This window comes from Lissotriton vulgaris, chromosome 4_1 (assembly GCF_964263255.1).
Source record: "Lissotriton vulgaris chromosome 4_1, aLisVul1.2, whole genome shotgun sequence".
In the NCBI taxonomy this organism is placed as follows: Eukaryota; Metazoa; Chordata; class Amphibia; order Caudata; family Salamandridae; genus Lissotriton; species Lissotriton vulgaris.
The window spans coordinates 1,596,284,641-1,596,306,951 of NC_141691.1; the positions used below are offsets into that span (position 1 = coordinate 1,596,284,641).

The 22,311-nt window shown below is 46.1% G+C and overlaps 1 protein-coding gene across 2 annotated transcripts in view; it reads left to right on the forward strand.

Moving 5' to 3' along the window:
• The window catches only part of PREX2 (phosphatidylinositol-3,4,5-trisphosphate dependent Rac exchange factor 2), a 1,248,069-nt gene that overhangs the window by 733,571 nt on the left and 492,187 nt on the right, over positions 1-22,311 (forward strand). For both annotated transcript variants that reach the window (XM_086965847.1, XM_086965848.1), the window contains exon 30: positions 18,703-18,831. In XM_086965847.1, coding sequence (XP_086821973.1) covers positions 18,703-18,831 — 129 coding nt within the window. The remainder of the gene's footprint in view (positions 1-18,702; positions 18,832-22,311) is intronic.

The window sequence follows — 22,311 nt, forward strand, 5'->3', positions numbered from 1 at the left end:
ACGGCAGATGTGGTAAGCAGTGTGGGGTGGGAGGGGGGTCTACGCTACCTTCTAGACACCTCACACGAGTCCTCGGATGACCACTAAAGATGGCGTCGAGTAAATATGGGGCCCCCGTTAAGACCAGGGAAATTGGAAGTTGGCACAGAGGGACAGTCCTCTGTGCGCCCGCCCCTCACAAGTGAGGGGGGAGTTCTGGTTTAGGGATCTGACACCGGTTACGACCTTGCCGTTGGCCCGTAATGTTAGGATGTACAATTTGAATTTTTGAAATGCATTTACAGGATGTTTTAGAATCGGCTAGGAGAACCTTTGTATTAGAGATGTGTTAAGGTTAGCCCATGAAACATCGTAATGTGTAAATGAAATTGTACATGATATGAAACTGTTATTTTTAAACGTTTTAATTTTGTTTCATATTTTAATAAATACGGCCGGGAGGGTAACTCCCTCCCGCCTTCCAAAAGTTCAAGAAAACGTTTCCGTCTTCCCATTTTTGGGGAGTGTGTTGGGAGGGGGTGACGGGTATCCCAACCATATGGAAAGGGGCGACCGCTCGGTCCCCCCGAACGTATGGTGGAGTACCCCGATCCCCCCGGGAAGCCATTTTTGGGCGGGAGGCGAGTCTCGGCTGGTATGCCAGAAGCGGCGTAGCCGGGGGCGCGCCTTTTTCCCGCCCAAGGAGGGGTTGTCCTAGACACCTACACCGTTGGCCACGCCCTGGAGGCGGATTGGAGGAGGGTCCACGCCCGCCCGAGGGAGGATAAGAGGAGCGACGATCCAAGGAAGCATCCTCTTGTTCTTGTGCTCAGAAGCTGCACCTCCCCGATGCACGTGAGCTCGAGACAGAACAAGGAGCCAATTTTGACCCACCCACCAGCCCCTGATGACAGCGATTTGTTTTGGAATAAAGTCGAGTGACACAATACTGTTTCCTTTTTAGGTTGTTTTCGAATAAAGTTCGTAATTTTGGTATGTAAATAAAGTGGTTGCTTTGTCTGCATGTATGTCGTCAAAGCTTAGTAGGAGTTTATACTTTGAATCGCAGTATGTCTGTCTTTTTCCATCCTTTAGTTAAAAAATGTCGTATTTATTTTGGTCGGGCGGTAAGGTCATGATCGGTGAGCAGTAATTGGAAGATCCCTAGAGGTGGGGGCGTCACCCATTATGGATGGGAGCGCCCGGGGGGAGGCGGCCATTGACCCCTCAAACGGGGAGGCGGTCCCATCTAAGGATGGGGCCGCCGAAAGGGAAGGCGGTCAAGGCCCCTCCCTGGGGAGGAGGGGCTACGGGCCCCTCCTGGGAATTTCCCGGGGCCAGGACATCTGCGACGGCAGATGTGGTAAGCAGTGTGGGGTGGGAGGGGGGTCTACGCTACCTTCTAGACACCTCACACGAGTCCTCGGACGACCACTAAAGATGGCGTCGAGTAAATATGGGGCCCCCGTTAAGACAAGGGAAATTGGAAGTTGGCACAGAGGGACAGTCCTCTGTGCGCCCGCCCCTCACAAGTGAGGGGGGAGTTCTGGTTTAGGGATCTGACACCGGTTACGACCTTGCCGTTGGCCCGTAATGTTAGGATGTACAATTTGAATTTTTGAAATGCATTTACAGGATGTTTTAGAATCGGCTAGGAGAACCTTTGTATTAGAGATGTGTTAAGGTTAGCCCATGAAACATCGTAATGTGTAAATGAAATTGTACATAATATGAAACTGTTATTTTTAAACGTTTTAATTTTGTTTCATATTTTAATAAATACGGCCGGGAGGGTAACTCCCTCCCGCCTTCCAAAAGTTCAAGAAAACGTTTCCGTCTTCCCATTTTTGGGGAGTGTGTTGGGAGGGGGTGACGGGTATCCCAACCATATAGTTCCTTGGCTCCGTTCTTAGCTTTGTCTAGGGCGTTGCAGAAGAAGGAGGTTTTTTCATTTTTTATGTGTTTGTTGTATTTCCCTCTTACTGCTTTGAGTTTCGGTGATGAACGTGATGTCAATGTCATGTGTGAGGATGGTCTCAGCCAATTTGGATGCCGACCTGCAGTTGATGAGCATGCATTTGGTGTTGGAGCTCTCGTTGTTGGGGTTCTTATTTAAGGGAGCTCTTGGGTTATTAGTGAGGAGTGCTGGTGGTCTCATGGGTCTGATGGGAGGGCAGACTCTTCCCATTCTAGTGATCACTTGAATCTTGGATCCGGAGGTGACAGTAGTGGCTGTGTCAAATGTGGAGGCAAGATATATTGCTTCTTTACTTGACAAGGAGGCTCTTGTTCTTATGGGTCTTTGAGCCTGGTTTGGGAGGGGGGTTGTGTTCCAACTGAGCCTTTGGGTCTCATGAGGCCTTATGTGATATTTGTGCTGGTGTGTAGGGAAGTCGGAAGTGGATGATGGGTGGGATTTCCGAGTGTGGTGAGGTTACGTATTATTTCTGAGAGGCCCAGAATTACCGTTTCTAGCTGGCTCTCCAGCAGGCCCAGTTGCTGGTTCGTCTTTAGGTAGGGAGGGGAAGAGGCGTCTCGGATGGGTGTTGTGGCTCTTTTGTTTCTGGGTCTCTGAGACTGAGTCGAGTTGGGGGTCTTGGAAGATCTAGGCTGTTGGATATTGGGCGGTTTTGCGTGAGTGGTGACCATGAATGGGGGTGCTAGGCTTGGGTGTAGGCTGGATTTTGGTTTTGGAGTTGCCCCAATTTCCTCTATGGAAAGTCCTGGATATTGGGAGTGGGCGGTCTCGGAGGGGGTCCCGCTGCCATCTCTTGTGTGGCAGTGGAGGGAGAGGGATAGGCTTCAAACTTAGCGACCGGAGATCGCAGGTTGTTTGTTAAGAGTGTGTGATTAAGGATGGTGGGGGTGGGTGTTGCTTGAGGGGTTGGAGGGCTTGATCTGTGTTGTGGTATTCATTACCAATGGGCGGGGAGAGAGAGTTGGGCGCTGTTGGGGAGGGGTGAACCGGGTGGAGGATGGAGTTTGGTGGGAGGAGGCATGGTTGCAAGACAGAGGTCTTGTGGGGGCAGTGGGTTGTGGAGGGGGGAGGAGGGTGTTGGTTGGAATGGGCTTGGGAAGTCACATCTATGTTGGGGCTCTAATTTGATTGGGGGTGTGTGGGAGAGTTGAGTCCTCTCTGGTAGGGGTGAATGGAGTGTTGGATGGTGTCTGGAGGGGGTAGGTTGTCTGGCATAGAGGGGGTCTTGTAAAGTTCCTGTGCAATTGCATGGCGGGTCCTTCTATTTGGGAATAAGAGGGTGAATGGTCAAGATTTATGAGAAAGTGGAGGGGTGTCACGGAGTGGGGGAAGAGGGAGTGAAAGGCATCTAGGTTGTCGTTGGCTTGAATCAAGACTGTACCATTGGGGTATATGGTTATGGAGGTGTTACCGCTAAGTTTGGGGCAATCAGGGAGTGTGATCGTAAGTTTGCAGCTGTGGGTGGTGTTGGTTATTTTAGATATGTGCAGAGATATGTGCAGATGTGTCTTGAGGACGTTGTTCCAATTATCGGGTGTCATGGTGTAGAAAATTAGCTCAGTTTTTATCTGGCCTTTGGAAGAGCAATAGTATATGTCCGCAATTAGGGTTTCTGGGTGTTGTCTGACCAGCCGGTGTTTAAGGTTTCTTTTTGCTTTAGGGGTGGAGTTGGGGGGGAAAGTGATGGAAAAGGAGTTCCGACCTTGTGGTTTTAGTCCATTGGGGAGGGAGGGGCGGGATGGGGTGGTGGTTGCTATACTGTCTCTAATTAGTTGGACGGAGGGGGTGCACTTGTGAGGGGATTCAGGTGCGATTCAGCACAGAGGTCTGTAGAGAAATGATCTAGACTACCGAGGCAAAACCCGGGTTGATGACTTTGGTGAATGTTGTGTTTAACCTCAGTGGATGGCTAGGGTGTAAGCTATTGTTCCATGAGTTAAAAATGTGTCTGACCTCAGTGGGTTGGCTGTGGTGTTAGCTATTAGCCCGCGTGTAGAAGAGATCGGTGTGGTGAGCAGACCAGGGGCTTTTCAGGAGCAGTAGCCAGAGTGTCACCAGGAATGGAAGACACGTGAGGTGGGGGGGACCACACTTCCAACAGAGCCCTGTAGGAAGATAGTTACCCCGCACTAGCTGTCAGCAGGTCTTTTCCAGGTTGGTTTAGGAAGAATAATCTCTTCTTCACCTTTGCTGCAGGCAGAGAAATAGTAAATGGTGGCTAGTCCTACTCCTCGGTTCACAGTCCACAATCCACCCTTAAATGGATATAGTAAATGGTGGCTAGTCCTACTCCTCTGTGTGCAGTCCACAATCCACCCTTAAATGGATCAGTGTTTCACAATAGTAAATAGTGGCGAGTCAACATGTTAGTACATGTTTTTCATGAAAATAAATAGTGGCTAGTCCTACTCCTCTGTTTACAGTGAGTGATGGCCGGACGTTTGTGAAGAGTTGGTGAGTTGGGGGCGAATTGCCGCCATCTTGGGAACATGCCGGTTGGGTTTGTGAGGCTCTGTATTCTATGCCTCTAGAACTTAATATGCGTGCCACTGGGCCGTCGATTCATAAACCGGGACAGCGGTCCCAAAATATGCCGCTGGAGAAGCAGGTTGGGGGAGCTAAGGGGACTCGCACCTCGGAGGGCATCTGTTTAGTTTTTACAATGATGCCATCTTAGCGTCAGGCAAAAGGAATGGAGTCCCGAGCATCCCGTTGTGGTAGCCAGATGTGGTTCCTTTTCTGTGCCTTACCGGTCCCGACGAGCGCACCCTTCTGCTCTTGATTCTTTATTTACTCTCTGCTGTCCGGTTCCTCAGGGACTTTCTCCATTTGTCTCGATGGCGTTAGGGAGCATCCAATTCTTCCGATATCAGCTGTAAGCATTAGACCGTCCAGGGTCTAGATTGCCATCCGGTGTTTTTTCATTTTCAAATGCAGTTACGACTTCCTTCGGGTCCAAGCTAGGCTGTTTGGGATCATCATCTGAGGAGTCCACCGTGGCTGCCCGACCTTCTACGATGCAGGGGCAGCTTGCTTTCGCTTCTGGAGTCTCCGCAGTGCGATCCCGGGATGCCTGCTTGGTGGTATTAGACCGGTGAGTCACCCTTGCATTTTGTCGAGGCAGGGGGGGACGGGGGCAGCAGGGATTTTCATGTTTTAGTGATCCCTGGGTGCCGGAGCTCTTTCTCCGACCCCTGGCTCTGCAGCCATCTTGCCTCTCCATAAGTATTCATAAGTGTAAGTTACTTTGTTAGAACAAGCCCTATATATGTAAGTTTCTGCAACAAAAAAAACTGACACAGTCATAGCAGCCCCAAGACCCAACTACCAAGCCAAGAATGCATTTGGGGTATCACACGCCAATACCCACCTGAAGTTATGCCCCTGCTCATCCCACCTGGGCATCATAGTTCCCCTTAGGAACACTTGAACATGGATACATACTACACAACGGCATGGAGTCCCTACCTTGGTATCTCTTATTTTGAAATGTATTTTCACTACACACACTTTTCTTCATCTCTTCTATGAGAAGCCTTGTTGGTAAAGTTATCAAATCGATGCATGTAGACAAATTTCCCGTCCTCGCCTTTTACAAATCATTTTACCAAGTGACTGATGGCCCCATGTACTAATCTCAAGGTGTAAATAGTGGTGAGCGTGCCACCAAATTAAACGAGTCAGCTGTGCCACAGCTAAGCCTTGTGTCTGATTTGGCTTGGCACTAAGAGTCTGTGCATGGGCCAAGCCATTAAAACATTTGCCATGTATATCATGCATCACACATAATGCAAAAATATGATACAATCTCTTCAAAATTCAAAAAAGTGAACTTCTTTAACACGCAAAAGTGTCACCTTAGCATATCGGATTATATCACTATATAGACAGACAGTTATTAAAAGTGATAGTTACATTAATGGCTCGTCCCCAATGACAGTGTCATTAGGGAACCAAGGGGCATATGTAGAAATGCATTTTTGCGGTTGGAAATGGCTCGATTTGCAGAATCGGCCCATTAATGACCACAAAAATGCTTTTTCATTTGTACAAAATGCAAATTGTGATTTGGTCACATGTAACCAAATCACATTTTGTGTTTAGCTATTATGGGGTCTATTAGAATGTCGGGCGGATCGCCACCACCATGCGGGTGGTGGCGATCCGCCCGACATTCTCCTCCGCTCGCATGCCCATTTCCCCCCGCCACATTAGTATGGCGGGGGACCCCGGTGGACGGAAAGACCATCTGCCGGTTTTCTGCCGGTCACACTGATGACCGGGTGGAAAAGGGGCCTGATACAGTGGTCGTGTCTGCTAGACACCGCCTTCCATATTATTATGGCAGCGGGCAGCAGCCTTTCTGTGGCGGCGTTGCCGCCACGGAAAGGCATGCGGATTTCGCAGGTGGGGGCCCCCAAAATGTTCGGGGGTTTTGGCGGCACTGCATTTGCCATGTTGTGCATGCAAATGCACATGTAATGTAAAATGTAATGTAAAAAGGATTTGTAGAGCGCTGCGTTCACCGGACGGTTTCTTGGCGCTGCGCAGTGTGCAGCCACAGCATTATGACGGGCGGTGCTGAGTGCACCGCCCGCCACAATGATGTGGATGGGGGATGCCACTGCCACCTTCGCATCCAAATAGCGGGTGCGGGACCTCCACACCACTGGTGGCCAGTCCCAGCACTGCAACGGTGGCGGGTGGACGTAAGTCCGCTCGCCATCCTAATAGGCCCCTAAGTATTTAGAAGGGGCATGTTTAGGGCATCCCTTCCTAATACTGAATTGCAGTGGTATTTATGAATGTTTTGTGACCGAATTACCGGTTGCAAAACATTAATTTTTTACCGACACCTCAAGGGTGGTGGTAACCATTCACAAATGGAAAGGGGTCCCCACAGCACACCTTTTCCTTTGGGAATATTCAAATAAATCATTTTTAAAAGCAGGCAGTTTTCCAAGGGACCACTGCCTGCTCTTAAAAAATGAAACTTAAACGTTTCATTTTATTTTTTGAAAAGCATCCCCTTTTTCATTCAGGAAAACGTGCTGCATGTAAATAAAACGATTTGCTTTATTAAAAGACAGTTCCAGACATGGTGGTATGCTGACCCCAGCAGGCCACCATCTCTGTTATGGATGTAATTCCTAGTGGGTCACAAATTACGACCTACCTCATTATTATTCATGAGGTAGGTCACTCAATTGCAACCCCATTAGGAATCGCTATATGCAAGTTATACGTGCTATACATTAGGCATTGTGATTTCCTAATTGCAGTTCCTAAAATCTGTACATATGACTCTAAGAGTCAAGTCAGTAGTCATGAAAAACCTAAACGTGGCCTAGATTTGTATTGTAGATGAAGCAACATTATAGTCTACTAAATCATCATAAGAGACGCTTGTGCAGCACACATCCTGAACTCGAGCATTTAAAAGTGCTATCGTTGTGATAATAAGGTAAAAGGGGGTACTGTGAAATAATTTTTTTTATCATATCATAGAAGTTGGTAATTATTCCAGGTGATCTGATTTCACATTTTGACATTCAAACACCAGATGTATATCTATTTCTCTCTCCCTATCTCTCCGGTTTAACATCAGTCAGTCAGTCAAAAGCTTTTATTATCGGTTAAAAACCATAAAAAGACATATTACAAATTCACAGACAAGTTAAAAATATTTAGAATGTTAAAAAACTCCTTAATGAGTACTAGGTCATAAAATATTCAGAAAGAAAAGAAAAAGCACAAGGAGGCAAACATCCATGTCACAGTATGCAGTAAAATAGATCTGGTGACCCCACATAATATTTTAGTAAAGAAATGATATCCCCACCACGATCAGGAAGAAGACCCATAGGTAGTGGGCAGTGATTTCGTTTTTCCTTTTAGAATTGCGCACCTAGAAATACCACATGGACAAAAGAAATCTTGATGTTGCAAACACTGCCAGGGCCGTGGTATCAACTTTAAAGATTCTGTACACCTCCCTGAAGTCCCTAAGGCCCCTGGACTTGCAATATTGGATTATCCACTTAGCCCTCGCCCTATGGTACGAGGGGCAAAAGAGTAGAACATGCTGATCCGTCTCCTTTGCACCCGTGCACCCGGGGCAAGTGCTCCCTAGCTGTGTGGCCTTAGACCAATTGTGCTTAAGACCCCAGAGGGGCAGTGAACCATGCCTAAACTGGATGCAAAGTTTCTTTGCCAGGGGAGGCTGGTTATCATCCAGGAATTTCTCAAATTTGGGAAGTGCCTTAAAATCAAGAAAGTTATTAGTCAACCTGCCCATAGAAGAGTTTGTTAAAACACTAGCAAGGTGATATTGGTTTAGAGCCAAAATCAAAGATTTTTTTAGATATCCGGGGGCAGGCCATCTCAGGGGACGACCACAATTCCCCCATCCCAAGTGCTAAGGTGAGGTGCTTGATATAGCTCAACCAGGGGATCTTCCCCACACTACCTCTGGACAAAAGATCACCCAGGTCCTCTCCGTAGCTCTCTAATTCCGGAGTGGACCAGAGTTGTCTCCAATATAGTAGTGGATGATTCGAGACGATTTCCTGTATGGGCACTAAACCTAAATCAAACCTTAGGGGGGTTAAAGGGGTACTCCGGGGGAGTCTCAAAATGCGTCTAATGAAGCTATTCTCAGTGAGGGATAGAGGAAGAGCACTAGCATGCCCCCACAGATCCGCTCCTTAGATCGCACCCCCTCGCACCTGCACTTTGTAAACTTCAGCCGGCGGAGCCACCAATTTCTGGGAGGTTTCGTTAAAAACGTTTAGAATACCACCTGAAGATTGAGACGATTTCAGATTGGCCCTGGCCGTGTGTGAGGTCCAATCCATTCTATCATTAAGGGTAACCCCCAAATAATCGTATGTAGAGTCTCGGTCCAGGGCTAATCCGTCCAGGTGCGGGTGGGGACAATTTGGTTTTTTCAGGTTAAAAACCATATACTTGGTTTTGGAGACATTAATCTCCAAGTCCCTCGTTCTACAGAAGCCACAGAAAGCTTCCAATGTACGCTGGATACCCCCAAATGATTTAGACAATAAGAGGGTATTGTCTGCGAACATTAGGGCAGGTATTTTCCGCCCAGCTAAGCTAGGGGAGTCCAAGTCCCTAGCATCAAGTAAGTGTGCAATCAACCCATTAAGATAAAGTGAAAAAAGCTTGGGGGCTAAAACACACCCCTGCCTCACACCCTTGTCCACAGGGCAAGGGGCCGACAGCTCCCCACCCCTCCCAAACCTTACCCCAGTAGAGTTGCCCTGGTGCATGCATCTAAAGAGGTCACACAGATAGGGCGGGCACCCAACTCTAGGAGTAAAGCCCAAAGCTTGACCCTCTGGACCAGATCAAATGCGGACCTAAGGTCCACAAAGATCAAGTACAAACTACCCACCCCTAAGGTGACGGTCCTCCAGTATATAAGCTGGAGCCTAAACAGTTGATCGATTGTGGAAACCCCAGCACGAAATCCTGCCTGTAGGGAGGTTAGGATGTGATGGCCCCCATCCAGCTCTGCAACCTAGTTAGGAGGACACGTGCAAAGAGCTTCTGGAGTACGTCGATCAAACTGATAGGGCGGTAGTTCCCCCGGGGAGAGGCCTTCTTATAGATGGGGATGATTTCAGCTCCCAACCATGTCACAGGAATGTCCGGACCCTGCACAATGGCGTTGAAGAGGACACAAATATAGGGCACCCACACCCTTTGCTCGGTCCGGTAGAGGTCGCCGGGAATTCTGTCCAGTCCCGGTGCTTTCCCTGCAGCCAGACTTTTAAGTGCTGCATTGACTTCTAACAGCGTGCAGGGATATTTGACTTGTGCCATACCTTTCAGAGGTATTGTTGCCAATAATCTTGATAATTCCGGCACGACAGCAGTGGAATCTAGGGGGCTGAGTGAGTATAATGGCTTAAAATGGGCGAGCCACACATCTTCGCTAAGGTTGGGCAATATGGTGGTCGTCCCTGCCACTGATCCCCCACGGACCAGGTTCCAGAAGGACCTATAATCACGGGCAGCAAGCGCCTTGCTCACCTTTTCCCATCTGTCAGCCTCCCACTCAGACCTGGCCTCTGTGATTAATTTTTTATAGGTTTGTCTCACATTCCTAATCCGTATGGGTGACCCCAGTTTTACCTCCTTTACCAAGGCAATGTTGGCCGCCCTACAATTTTTATTGAACCAGTGTTGATCATTCTTAAGGGCCCCAGACCTGCCGGTCTTGGTGGAATAAAAATAATCAGCCAATACGCTGAGGAGCTCGTTATGGGTACGCTGTAAGGCCATAAAGTTGGAAGCCTCTGGGTTGCAGCTCAACAAATCACTGGCCACTAGTTAGGCACCAACTACATGATTGCAGATCGCCGCTAACGTGTCCAGGGCTAGTGCCACCTTTGCCCACCTAACTCGTCTACCTCCCGCCATTTGGAGCAAGTTCTCGTTACATGAGGTTTTCACTACGCCCTGCATTTTTTGGTCCCCTAGACAAGTGACCAGTTCCAGTGTTAGCAAATTGTGGTCACTATCGACCCTAGGCATTACCGTAAACGTTTTAGCTTTTGTCCAAAATTCCACATTGACCAAGATATAGTCAATTGTAGTACTTCTATCTGGTCTGTTAAAGGTGCGGGCACCCGGGATATCTGGTAGAAGTCTTCCGTTGCATGCCCTGAGGGAATTAGATACAACCAAATTATTAATCGCAAGAGCCAGAGGGGATAGGCGCTTTTCTGGATACATGGAACATTCAGGGAGTAACCAAGTCTCATCCTCTTCTGCGGTTACCAAGGGGATCCCCGAAAATGGTTCAAAGTGGCAGTTAAGATCTGCACCTATTATTGTGTTATAGGACGAGGGGAAAGAAGAGAGGAGTGCCTCCAGAGCCTCTAGAATTGATAATCCTAGCTGGAGAGGATTAGGGCGTAGATAAATGTTGATCACTGCCAGAACCGAGGCATCCTTAAAGGTGAGTAGAATACAAAGGATGTCTGGGCTGTGTGTATCAACTACCTTGGCTGAGCACCCCAAGTGCACAGCCACACAGATGCACAGTCCTCCCGATGGTCTTCCCCTGAGACCCTGAACTGCCGCTGTATGATAGGACGCAAATCCTACCCTTAAGGGGGGAGACATGAGACAGGTTTCCTGGAATAGACATATGTCATAATCATCCATCAAATCTCCCCACTCCGGTATCTTCAACTTTGCCCCCAACCCTACTACATTCCAGGACCCAATCAAAGAGTGGCAGTGCGATACTCGCACAGTAGAGGCCTCCGGATGTGTGTCAAGGGGTATCGGTGGGCGACATTGGTGAGTACCCAGCTCCCGTCCCCCTCCTGGAAAACTCATGATCGAGGGTGACGGAGGGGTCGAAATACATTCTGCCCAGGGACTCCGATTTAGTTCCGCAGGCCCAGCCTCACCACTGAAGCCTCCCTCAATCTGCCTCTCTGGGAAATACATGGCCGTTAGATCATCATCCCTAAGTGGAGGTAGTCAATCCACATTACTCAGGGCCCCATATCTATTGCCCACTGGGAGATTATACTCCAAATCAAGCCCGCCAAGAAAAGAGAAGCGCTGCACCGTGGTTTGTGGATAGAAGTACCCCAGATGGCGGGTGCATATTGTACCCATGTTTTCCGACCCACCGCTACCTAAGATGTGTTTGACCACCTCTGTGTCCCTAAAGTTGATGATCACAAAGTCGCCTCCTATATCCTTGCATCTAGTTCCTAGCCGACTCACTCTACGTTTAACATCAAAGATCACTATTTTGATCTTCTATTCTGGGAATACATCAAGAAAAACCGACAAAGTCATCGAAAACTCAACTCAAGACACAACTACTAGGCCAAGAATTCATTTGTTTGGGAGCGTCACGCCACAAACACCCCCTAAAGTTACACTCCTTGATGAAATTATGCTATATATGGCTTTATTTCATTTCTAATCCCTACGTATCTATCCATTTGATTATAAGTGATGGGTCTGGTGTGAATATTCTGTCACCGAAATCCAAATTTTGACATGAGATTCAACTTCCGAGGAAATCTTCAGACATGTTTTTTAAAATGGTATATCTAACATTAGTCAGACAAATATTCACAACTTAGCCAATATTTTAGTAATCATTAGAGAATAGAAGGAAGACTATTTAAAAAGTAAATGGGCTGAACTGGTGTAATAAAACAATAGCAGTGTTTGGAAGCATATGGATAAGTAATGGGGATAAATATGTACATTGAAGAAATGAAGGCGGAGCAGTAGAAGGTAGAGAGACAGATACAACACCCAGTAAAACAACTCATTTCTACCTTATGCACCCTAAGACGTTTCCTAGGTCCCAATTCCCAAATCTGCTTCTATGAGTAGCTTTTTGACCATGCATTTAATATGAATTACGCATGAATATCAATGGAAGATTCACAAATCATTGCTAGTGAGTAGCTGTGTTTTCAGATTTAGGCATCATTTACTCGAGAACTTGCATGAGTAAGAGCTGCTCACTCATAGAAACATTTTTGTGAATCAATTTTCCATGATTAACAATCCTTTGTGAACCAGTTCTGATTACTGTGATGCCACATCGAAGACTGAACTAAGACACAAATACTTATATAAAAGGTTTTGTTATTCAGCCCAATGGCCCCTGTACTATCTGAATTGTAAAATCAGATTCTATGAGATTTCAAGATCTGCTAGCAATATGAGCCAAATCATGAAGAAAGACTTAAATAGAATCTAAATAAGAATTTTATTTTAAATATTTAAATAAAGTATGTTTTCCACACATTATTACTAATATTTTTTCTGGGTGGTTTTGCCACAAATCTCTCCATTTTCAGATATGCCCATTGCCACAAAGAGGCAAAGTATTCAGCAGTTCTTGTGACATTGGCTTCTGCTCCAAAATGTATACAGACATTTTCAATTCCATGGTACAATCAAACGATTCCCCAACTTCAACATTATGCAGTGCCAAATGGAATGGAAACATGAGCTTTGCATGTGAGGCAGGAGAGAGCTGGGTTGTCTCCACAGCTCCCACAAATTTGATTTGGACTCCAACCCACTTAGCAAAGTTTTGAAATCAAATGTTGAGCCAGGCATATACATTGAAGCTGGCGAGGCATAGTGTATTACATTTACCTATTAATATATCTATACATATATCACTTTATTCGAGTGGCTCATTTGGCTATACTGAGCCTTCCAACAACTCCTGCAGAGGTGGTTCAAGTGGGAATTTAATAGTTCAAATGTTTAAAATCCTTGTAAATCTTGTTGGTTGTTCAAAACTTAGGCAACCAAAGGTAATCCACTTCTCTAAGGAGTGTCCAGGGATAGGGGCAAGGAGATGCAGATATTTATAGAAGTCCTGTTTAATGACTGATTTTTCCTCCCGCACATTCTCTGGGGATCCAGAAGAAAAATTTGCCTTTTTTGAGGAAGAAAACCCCTGAAGTTCACTCATGATTTGTAGCATGATACTAGCCAAGTCAATGTTCTTTGAATATTCCATAATATTTTAGCTTGTGCTGATACTTTATACAATACCTGGGTATTGATGAGTTCGAAAAACAACTTCTGTCAAAGAGAAGGTATCAAAAGATGGGATTCTGTGCTTTCACTTTATATAGTCATATTTTGGGGACCCCAACAGAGACCTGTTACCTGGAGTCACTTTGCATGGATACATAAAATGGTGCCTGGGTTGACATTCTGTAACTCTTGTGTGTTTTTGTGTATGTCCTCTCTCCTTTCTCATAGTGTATTTTACTCTGGAGCGCTTTCCATCGCCCTCCTTGCTTCCTTCAGTCTTGTTTCTTTAAGTATGCTTATATGTTTATTATGCTATGGGTTTAACATAAGTACATCTAATGTTTGCAGTTAATATCATAATTTGTTTTATTTTTAGCATATTAACAATTGATTTGATTACTCTATTACTTTGGTACATTCGTATTTTCCCCAAATGTTTTGATCTACTTTTTATTCTCTGTCCTGTTTATTTGGTTTCATTTTACCTAAAAAAAAATGTTTTGTTGTAATAGTATCCCTGGTTGTATTAAAGCAGATTTAGAGGTACTGAGCCACCAGCATAGCTCAAGCTGTTTAAAGTAGTTAGGAAATTTCACAGTGAACTCACCCCTGACATTGCGCTACTGATCATTTTACATTTTGGAGAAAAACTAATGGGATCTCAGAAGAGTGTCCTGAAAGCATACAGAATTTTAGCCAAGGAAACTTTATGAAAAGGTTACTCACACAGGAAGCTCAGCTTAATTCATTTACTAAGTCAGCATGAAGAACTGGAAACCTCAGAGGCAGAGTCAAGTCTGATGCAAATGCGGAACCCCGCTTTGACAATCTTTGATTGCTCCAATTTAGATATATGGATTGGTTGAAAGTCTGTTTGAACCATTACGTTTTCAGGCATTCTCGGAATCGAGGATAATGGTATTCTATTTTGAGGTGGGGGCTGAGGTTGTAATGATTTATGACACTGGAACTACAATGATTTTTCTTCAACCTTTAGTTTCATGTATGGGTATTGTTTGACCAAAAGTACAGTTAGGAAATTAGATCTGTGGTTGGAGCATAGTGGCATGGCAGATCTTTGAGGTTTTTCAGGCCCTGACCCCAGTATTCTTTACATATAATATTTTGAATATGATCCTGTGTTCAGATAGGAGCAATAGAGGGATTTCCGGCTGAATCTGGTCTATTTTCTTTAATAATTACACTATTTTGTACTATCTGGAGTGTGCTAACTAGTTGTTTAGGAAGGCCAAAGTGCACTTTGCTACAGTACTCCATTTGTGTCATGACAGTGGTATGCACATTCACTTTAACGTGGCTGATCTCCAGAAGCATGAGGATTTTCTGGAGGAACAGAGAGTTGGAAGTGTGATCCCATGCCCACTGCATAGATTTTGACTTGAACATGAGTTTTGAGTATCCAATGATCCCAGGACGCCTGAGCAGGTAGAAGGAGGGATGTAAACAGGCCCGTTAAAAGCATTAAAAGGAGGTGACTTTGCAATTGCCCTTCCCATGGTAACACTTTCATATTTCATCCATCTAGATGAAAATAAATTCTATCATCTGTAATTTTACATGAAACATAGAGATGTTAAAGAGTAGTGGAGCCAGGGGTAGCCCTAAAGGCTTGCAGTGCACTTTAGTGAATAAAGAAACAGATTATCGTTTGCATATCTGATTGCTTTTATTGTGAACAACCAATCAAACCCATTCCCAGACTACCTTTGAAACTCCTGGCCATTCTTTGGTTATGTTCAGGTGCTTGCTGTGGCCTACCATTTTGTTGGCAGCAGACAGTTTAAGGGTTAAGGATGAGCAAAGCTGCTTATGTTTGTATAGGAAATCAAAGAGGCCTTCTTCTGTGTTAGCTTTTGCCTATTCTGTGATTCAAAGGGGCTGAAGCCAGACATTAATTGCTCAATATAGGTTGTGTTATGGAACCACTCATGCATTTACCACACTTGCCAGTTCCACGCGGTCTCAACCACATATGTCTTAATCATGCATATGCCTTTACCATGCATGTCTTTACATTGCAATATGCATTGGAAAGGCATTTATGGTAAAGCCATATCCCTGGTTAAGACTTGACAGGTAAGTTTTAGCCCCCAACCCCTGCCCCCGTTTGGAGTCCTAAAACTACCCCTTTCCTTCCCGAAATCTTACCCCTCTGAGCCCTGAAAATGTCCCTGCCCCCGTTCTAAAAACTCCCCTCCCCTCCCCTAAGCCCTAAAAACGACCCTGGTCCCTGATCAAGCCCTAAAATGGTCCCATAAGCCATTGTTGGAACACGAGTGGCTGAGCACGCATTGTTCCAACTGTTTCCCCTCAATATAACATCCTGCTCCACATGCTCTTCAAGTTGATTGGGGAATTCTGTTTCCAGGCTTTTTCCTGAATAAGGGAGGTTTAAATAGTAATTTCATTGCATCATTGGTGAGGGCCTCCTGTATGTTTCCTAAAGAGAGAGGTGGTGCGTAAGTGTTTCAAGGGGTCAGGGATGGTGTCTGTTAGAAGTGAAAGATTGAATCTACTTGAGGTTTATGCTGTGAGGTAAGCTTGCTTCATTAATGCAGCCGTACCCGAGGCCTCTGGAGGTTGGTAACTTTTGTTTTCTTGGCCAGTTCTGCCACTTCTCTTTTGATATGTGATTGAAAGGGGAAAATAATTAAGGAAAGGTGGGATAATAGGTAATTGGTAAAGTGAATGCTCGTTACTGGCAGTGATGGATTAATGGATCTTAGCAAACGTAGCTTTGAAGATGTCATGCAGATATTCATATTGCTCGGTGATGCGAGGAGAACGTTTTCCATCGGATTGGACAATTTTTAAAATATATTAAAGCTTTGTCTGTATTTTGGGACCTGGTTGATGCGTTTTCCGACTGGTTGTGGAATCCCCTCCTGTGGGTTTTACAGATGACCTTGTGTTTTTCAGACAGGCTAGAACCCAATTTGCATTCCAGGTAATAGCATAGCTTCTCAGTTCCGCCTGTTTAGGTATGTTCCACTTGTTTATGTCTTTGATCTTAGGTTTTTATTTTCTAAACCAGCAGGCTGCCAACTTGTCAAGAGTGATTGATATTTTATGACAGAGGGTAGTAAACAAAGACTTGGAATCAGAATAGATGGCTTTTTGCACAATGTTGCAGTGAACACAAGGGTCAAAATAGGTTCCAACGTGCTGGTGCATCTAAGTACCATTTTTAAAAAGTCCCAAGGGCCTCATTTATGAAAAGGGACGCATCGCTGAGTGAAAACAGCCATGCATCACTTTTCATTGCGCCCTCCTTTCGACACCAATGATGCGTCATATTTACAGTATGACGCATCATGTCGCAAGGAGTTACAGATACGTCAGTATTTCTGACGTATCTGTAGGCGCAAAAATGACGCATTGCTAGAGGGTGTCACAAAAGGGATGCAACTCCAGCAATGTGTCCTTTCACATGGGGCAATCCTCATGTGAAAGGGCCTGCGTCAGTCTTACGCCTGCTGTGAGGCAGGCGTAAGATTTTTACGCATTTGAGTCCTAGAAGTGGCGCAGTGAAATCTCATAGGTTTCACTGCGTCACTTCCATGACCCTTTCTTGCGTCAATACGTTTTACTATTATACCATTTAGGAGATATTTATTTTAACACACTGAATTACTTTGAGGCATTTGCAGATTTTTCCATCAACTAAAAGGATTTACAGTGAAGTAAAGTGATTTTCAAGAGCACACAGTATCGTCAAATAGGGATGCTGTGATTTGATCCTTTCTTTCCCCAACAAACATCGTGCAATTTAGCCAGTGGAGATTTAGACACAACAAGGAGGTGAGGGGCTCAGAGGTGAGTCCATAAACGTAAGTGGGCAAACTGCACATCTGTACATCTCCAGTTCATTTCTAGGAACTGGTGACCCAGTCACTGGCCATAGAGCACACTCAGGGGTAGGAATTAGTCTTTCGAGCCTGGACTGAAAAAGTCCCAGATCCAGGGCAGGTCACATCCCTAAAAAGCATCTACATGATAATTGGGCAGGGAACTCAACACGGATTGCTCTTTGGGGCTTGTCACCCTTGAGGTGAAGTCAGTAATGACTGGTCCATGCAGCCTAGCTTTCATGGGGATTGAGTGTTGTGATGGGCATCGCTTTCACAGTGAGGGTGAAATAGCGTCCTTCAGGCAGGAGCATGGAGCATGCTGAGTGATTGTTTCATTTGTAGAGGCAGCACTCATGCTCGTTCTTTTTAGGCTGAAAGCTCACCCTTTTGCCATCAGCCAGCAGCCTGCACCCCACCTGAGCTTGGAAAAGTAATGGCCATCGGCTTTCTCAGTCAGTGTGATCTACTGTCTACGCTGTCCTTCAAGTAAGCCCTCCAACATCTCATTGTAGGTCTTCCCAAAATAGTAAGACTTTTCCAGTGTCCTTCTTTTGCACATTGAGAGAACTGAGAAGAACCCATTTCATCTTTGCCCATTGTGGTAGCCCCGGAAGACAGCTAAGCTCTTGTGTTTGTTCTGAGCATTATGAAGACCATCACTGTTCTCCAATGACTCTGATTCATTGAGCCCTTGCACCGAATCTGCGCTTACTTCACTTGCCCAATTTGCAATTTTATCTATTTCCCAGGTAGCCGCTATCATCTTGTCTATCTCTGTCTATCTCTATCTCTTGTCTATCTCCCATACTCCAGTGTTGGCATCTCTTTCACATTTGGAGCGCAAACTGCTGCATGATCACGGCCACATACTGTGCAGCCTTCCATAAGCACTACAACATTGCTGCCAACCACCTCGGCCTCCTAGAACAGCGCCACCCTCCCTACAGTCTTCCTCCTGCATAGCAGCAGCACTAGAAAGTTCGGGGTGAACTCCTGTTATTTGGTTGTTGCTGGATTGCCAACCATCCTTTCTTCAGGCACAGAAGGAAATGTCTTTGTGTTTATCATAGTTTACATTGTGGTATTTAGAGAGCGTGTTGTGGTCTGTCAAAACTTGCCCTCATGAATCTGTTAGCACACACACACCGCTACACACACACATACACACACACACAAACACACAGACGCACGCACCCCACACACAAACATACATGCACACACACACCCATACACACACAGCCCTCCCTTTGCAAAGGTTTGGCCAGAGGTTTAACGAGAAATGTCTGGTCTCTCTCTGCTTAGAATTCCAGCAAGAAATGGACCCCAAGCTCAGCTGCCCGAAGAGACTGCGGCTCCACATCAAACAAGATCCTTGGAACCTTCCCAGCAGTGTCCGGACCCTGGCTCAAAACATTAGACAGTTTGTTGAAGGTAAGGATCACCAGCGCATGAGAACTCAGTGCTCGAAGACCTACTGCTAATCTGCACATCTCTTTTATCGAGGTGTTTGGAGGGTATTGTTGCCGGATGGCATACCGAGTAAGACGTGGATAGTTGCTGTATTCTGAATGCAAAAGCATGTGGTATTGGTGGGTTGCTTCTTGTATCCTTGGAACACCAGGGTAAAACCTGGACATTAACTCGTACGTCTGTTATTACTCAAAGGCAGGAATATGTCAGACTGCGAGGATCTGGCATTGCCGCTTCCACTTAATTTTGCTTCTGTTAATGAACAATTTAATCTCAAATAAAAAGATTTCAAGCCGCAGTAAGTTCACAGACAGGTGGTATTTCAACACCAGTGTGGAAGTGCAATGGACACTCCTACCCCCGTGCTGTTTGGTGTGCTGCCGAATCAGCAGTGCAGCAGCTTGACCACAGAGAACTTTCAGCTTTGTGGAGCTGCTATGAGAGATTTTTTCTGTTTAGGTCACGGGTTAGCCTAGATGTTTTGATTTCACTAAAATTATACATTGTATACTTACTAGTAGGCTGGGCCTCGAGGTCTTTAAACTTTTTTACTCTGAGCCCCCCCTAAGCAAAATGTTTTGAGGTTGAGCCCCCCTCCAAAATTTTATGGCAAGGATTTGGGGAGCGGGAGGGACATGGCTGCGTGCAGGCAGCGGGGCTTATGGGATGATTTCAGGAATACTTTTTCTATAGCTTATCAACTGCACCAAATACGAGAAAACAGCAAATGCATCGAACAAAAAACAGATAACCCAAACAAACTGCACCCCATAATTGGGGTGTTGTGAGCCCCTCACACTCTTTGATCTCAATGCAACTAACTGCAGACCTGAGTTGCAGGCTATCTCCTCTGCCTCTTTTACCCGGGCACCTGCATGCTGCACAAGGTCCGGCTCAGCCCCTACTTCGGCGGCCTCGACCCCTTCCGATGGCCGCAGCCCATGAGTCTGAAATGTAAGTGGCACCGGGCTTTGGGTTGTGTTTCTTTTGAGGGTGGCGGGCGGATGTTTCTGAAGCGTGGCTCTCCGAGAGAGAGTGTGGGCTGGCAGAAGATGAGGTCTGCTCATGCCACCTGTGAGATGTGGGCAGGCCTTAACACCCCTCTGCCCCGAAGCACTTCTGGGGACTTAAGATTGGCTCACTCCGGTGCAGGGATGGAACACGGTCCAGTGTGCATTGGCGACCAACCTACCGGGAGACAGATATGGACTTGGATATATCTCTTTTGGACACTAAATCAAAGGGTGGGGCAAGCGCCCACCCTAGGGTAACACAAAAGGACTGGGAATACTTCCTTTGGGAGCAGAAGTTATGTTCCGGGATGTTGCCCCTTCCACCCCATGCTGGCCGATATGGCCTACTACCTACTATGCCTTTGGGACATTGGAAACATAAGCTGTAGTATTGCCCCCCTGCTGCTCCCAGGTGAGAAGATATGGACTCAGGCTACTCCCTAGGTAAGGTGGGGTCATGCACTGCACTCTTGTCGCCTCTCCAACCCGCGGCTAAGGATATGAACTGGGGTGACTCTATCTGGGAAGCTGGCGGTATGAGCTGGGGTATTGTACTGTATTTGCGTGAGGGTGTGGGCAGGCTCTATCTACCACAGTGTGCTCTGGTCACTTGACCCATGCTCGTTTAAAAGTAGCGCCCTTTAACTACTATGTGTGCCCCACGCTCACTTTGAATGAAGGGGGATAAGAGGGCCTTAGAAATTGTGTTCAGAAATGCTTCTGCACATCTAACTTCGCCAAAGAGGTTTGTTTACATTTTAGTTCAATCAATATTCTAGTGTCGGTAGTGATTTGATCCTGTGTTAATGGACTGACAAAATGAGCAACAATATGATATTGGACATAACGACAAATCGAGCACGCCATAGGCTCTACTGCCTTGATACAGGACACAAATGTCCATCAAAACAGATGGATTAATTCTTATTACTAGGACTATCTAGCCAGCCCTAGTACTACACTGTTTGGTCTCCAGCTTTGACTTGGCTGGTGCATCCTGATTTCTATGCGGTGCATGTTGAATGTATTGTTTTGGCTTACACTTTCTGCTGCCCGTGCATTCCCTTCCCTTGTTCTCGTTCTGCTACGAGGAATGTATCTCCCAGGCCTCCTTGGAGTCAGTGACTGTTTACTTCTTAATTGTGTCCCAGTACCTCTGCTCAAGCTAGCCCACTGCACTGCCTTAGTCTGCAGGTTTCACAGTGTTGCCAATCAGGGGGAGTGAGTGTACTTCGACATTCTTACTTAAAAGCTGTGGGCTTTTTTCGGTTAGTGATTGTTCTGGCGTGGAGGAGGAGATATGCAAAGCTTTCTGTGTCTTTTCTTTCTCTGCCTGCTTGCTTGCAGGGGTTGACGGCTATTAACATGGAGATTTGACCCTGAACAGAACCGAGGGGATGCAGCTTTTGAAAGAAGTCACTGCAGGGAAAATCTCAGTTCTGGGGGAGAGGGACACCTCTGCAGTGATGCTGTTTTGTGTACCTTTGCCAGTCAGGGTTGTGAATTTGGAGGAAGGAGACCCTGGCCAACAACATGAATGAATAATGCAGCGCTGCATCATATTTAGTTAGAATGTCTGCAGACCTGCGTCTCGCATAGTGTGAATGCGCAGCTTTATTGCCGTGCTTATATGAGATGTAAGGAATAGGCAGAGGGGGGCCCAGGGGGTACTGGAAAAAGAAAACAAGCATTAGGAATGCATTAGGGCTCGGGTTTGTTTGAGTTTGAGATAATGGCATTGTAAATGATAATGTGCACTGACAGCTGCTGATGATTGTGCCAATTGAAAGAGTGGCTGGTGTACTGTCAGCTGTTGGTGTGTGTGTGTGTGTGTTTAGTGAAAGTTGCACTGACATTGTTTGTTGTGTGCGTGGGTGTTAAGCGGCACTGATGCATGGTGGTGTTTTTTTGGTGAAAGCGTACATTGATGGTTGTTGGTGTTTGTGCATGGTGAAAGCATTCATTGACGGCTGGGGGTGTGTTGTTGTGTGGTGGTGAGTCTGTGGGGGGTGAGCCTGGGGTGTGAGTGTGGTGGTGAGTGTGTTGTGGTGAGTGGTGACGAGTGTGTGGTGTTGAGAGAGTGAGGTGTGTGGTTTGTGTGTGTGCTATGTGTGTGTGGTGTATGTGGTGTGTGTATGGTATGTGTGTGTGGTGTATGTGTGTGTGGTGTTTTCTGCACACTCACACACTGCCCCTACACATTCACACACTGCTCACCCGTACACTCCCAATGTCACCCTGCATAGTCACACACTGTTTATCCTGCACCCTCGTTCTGCACACTCACACAATGTGCACCCTGCACCCTTACACACTGTCTCTGCAGTCACTCTGCACTCACTGTCACTCTACACTCGCTCTGCACTCACTGTCACTCTACACTCACTCTGCAGTCACTGTCACTCTCGCACTCACTCTGCACTCACTG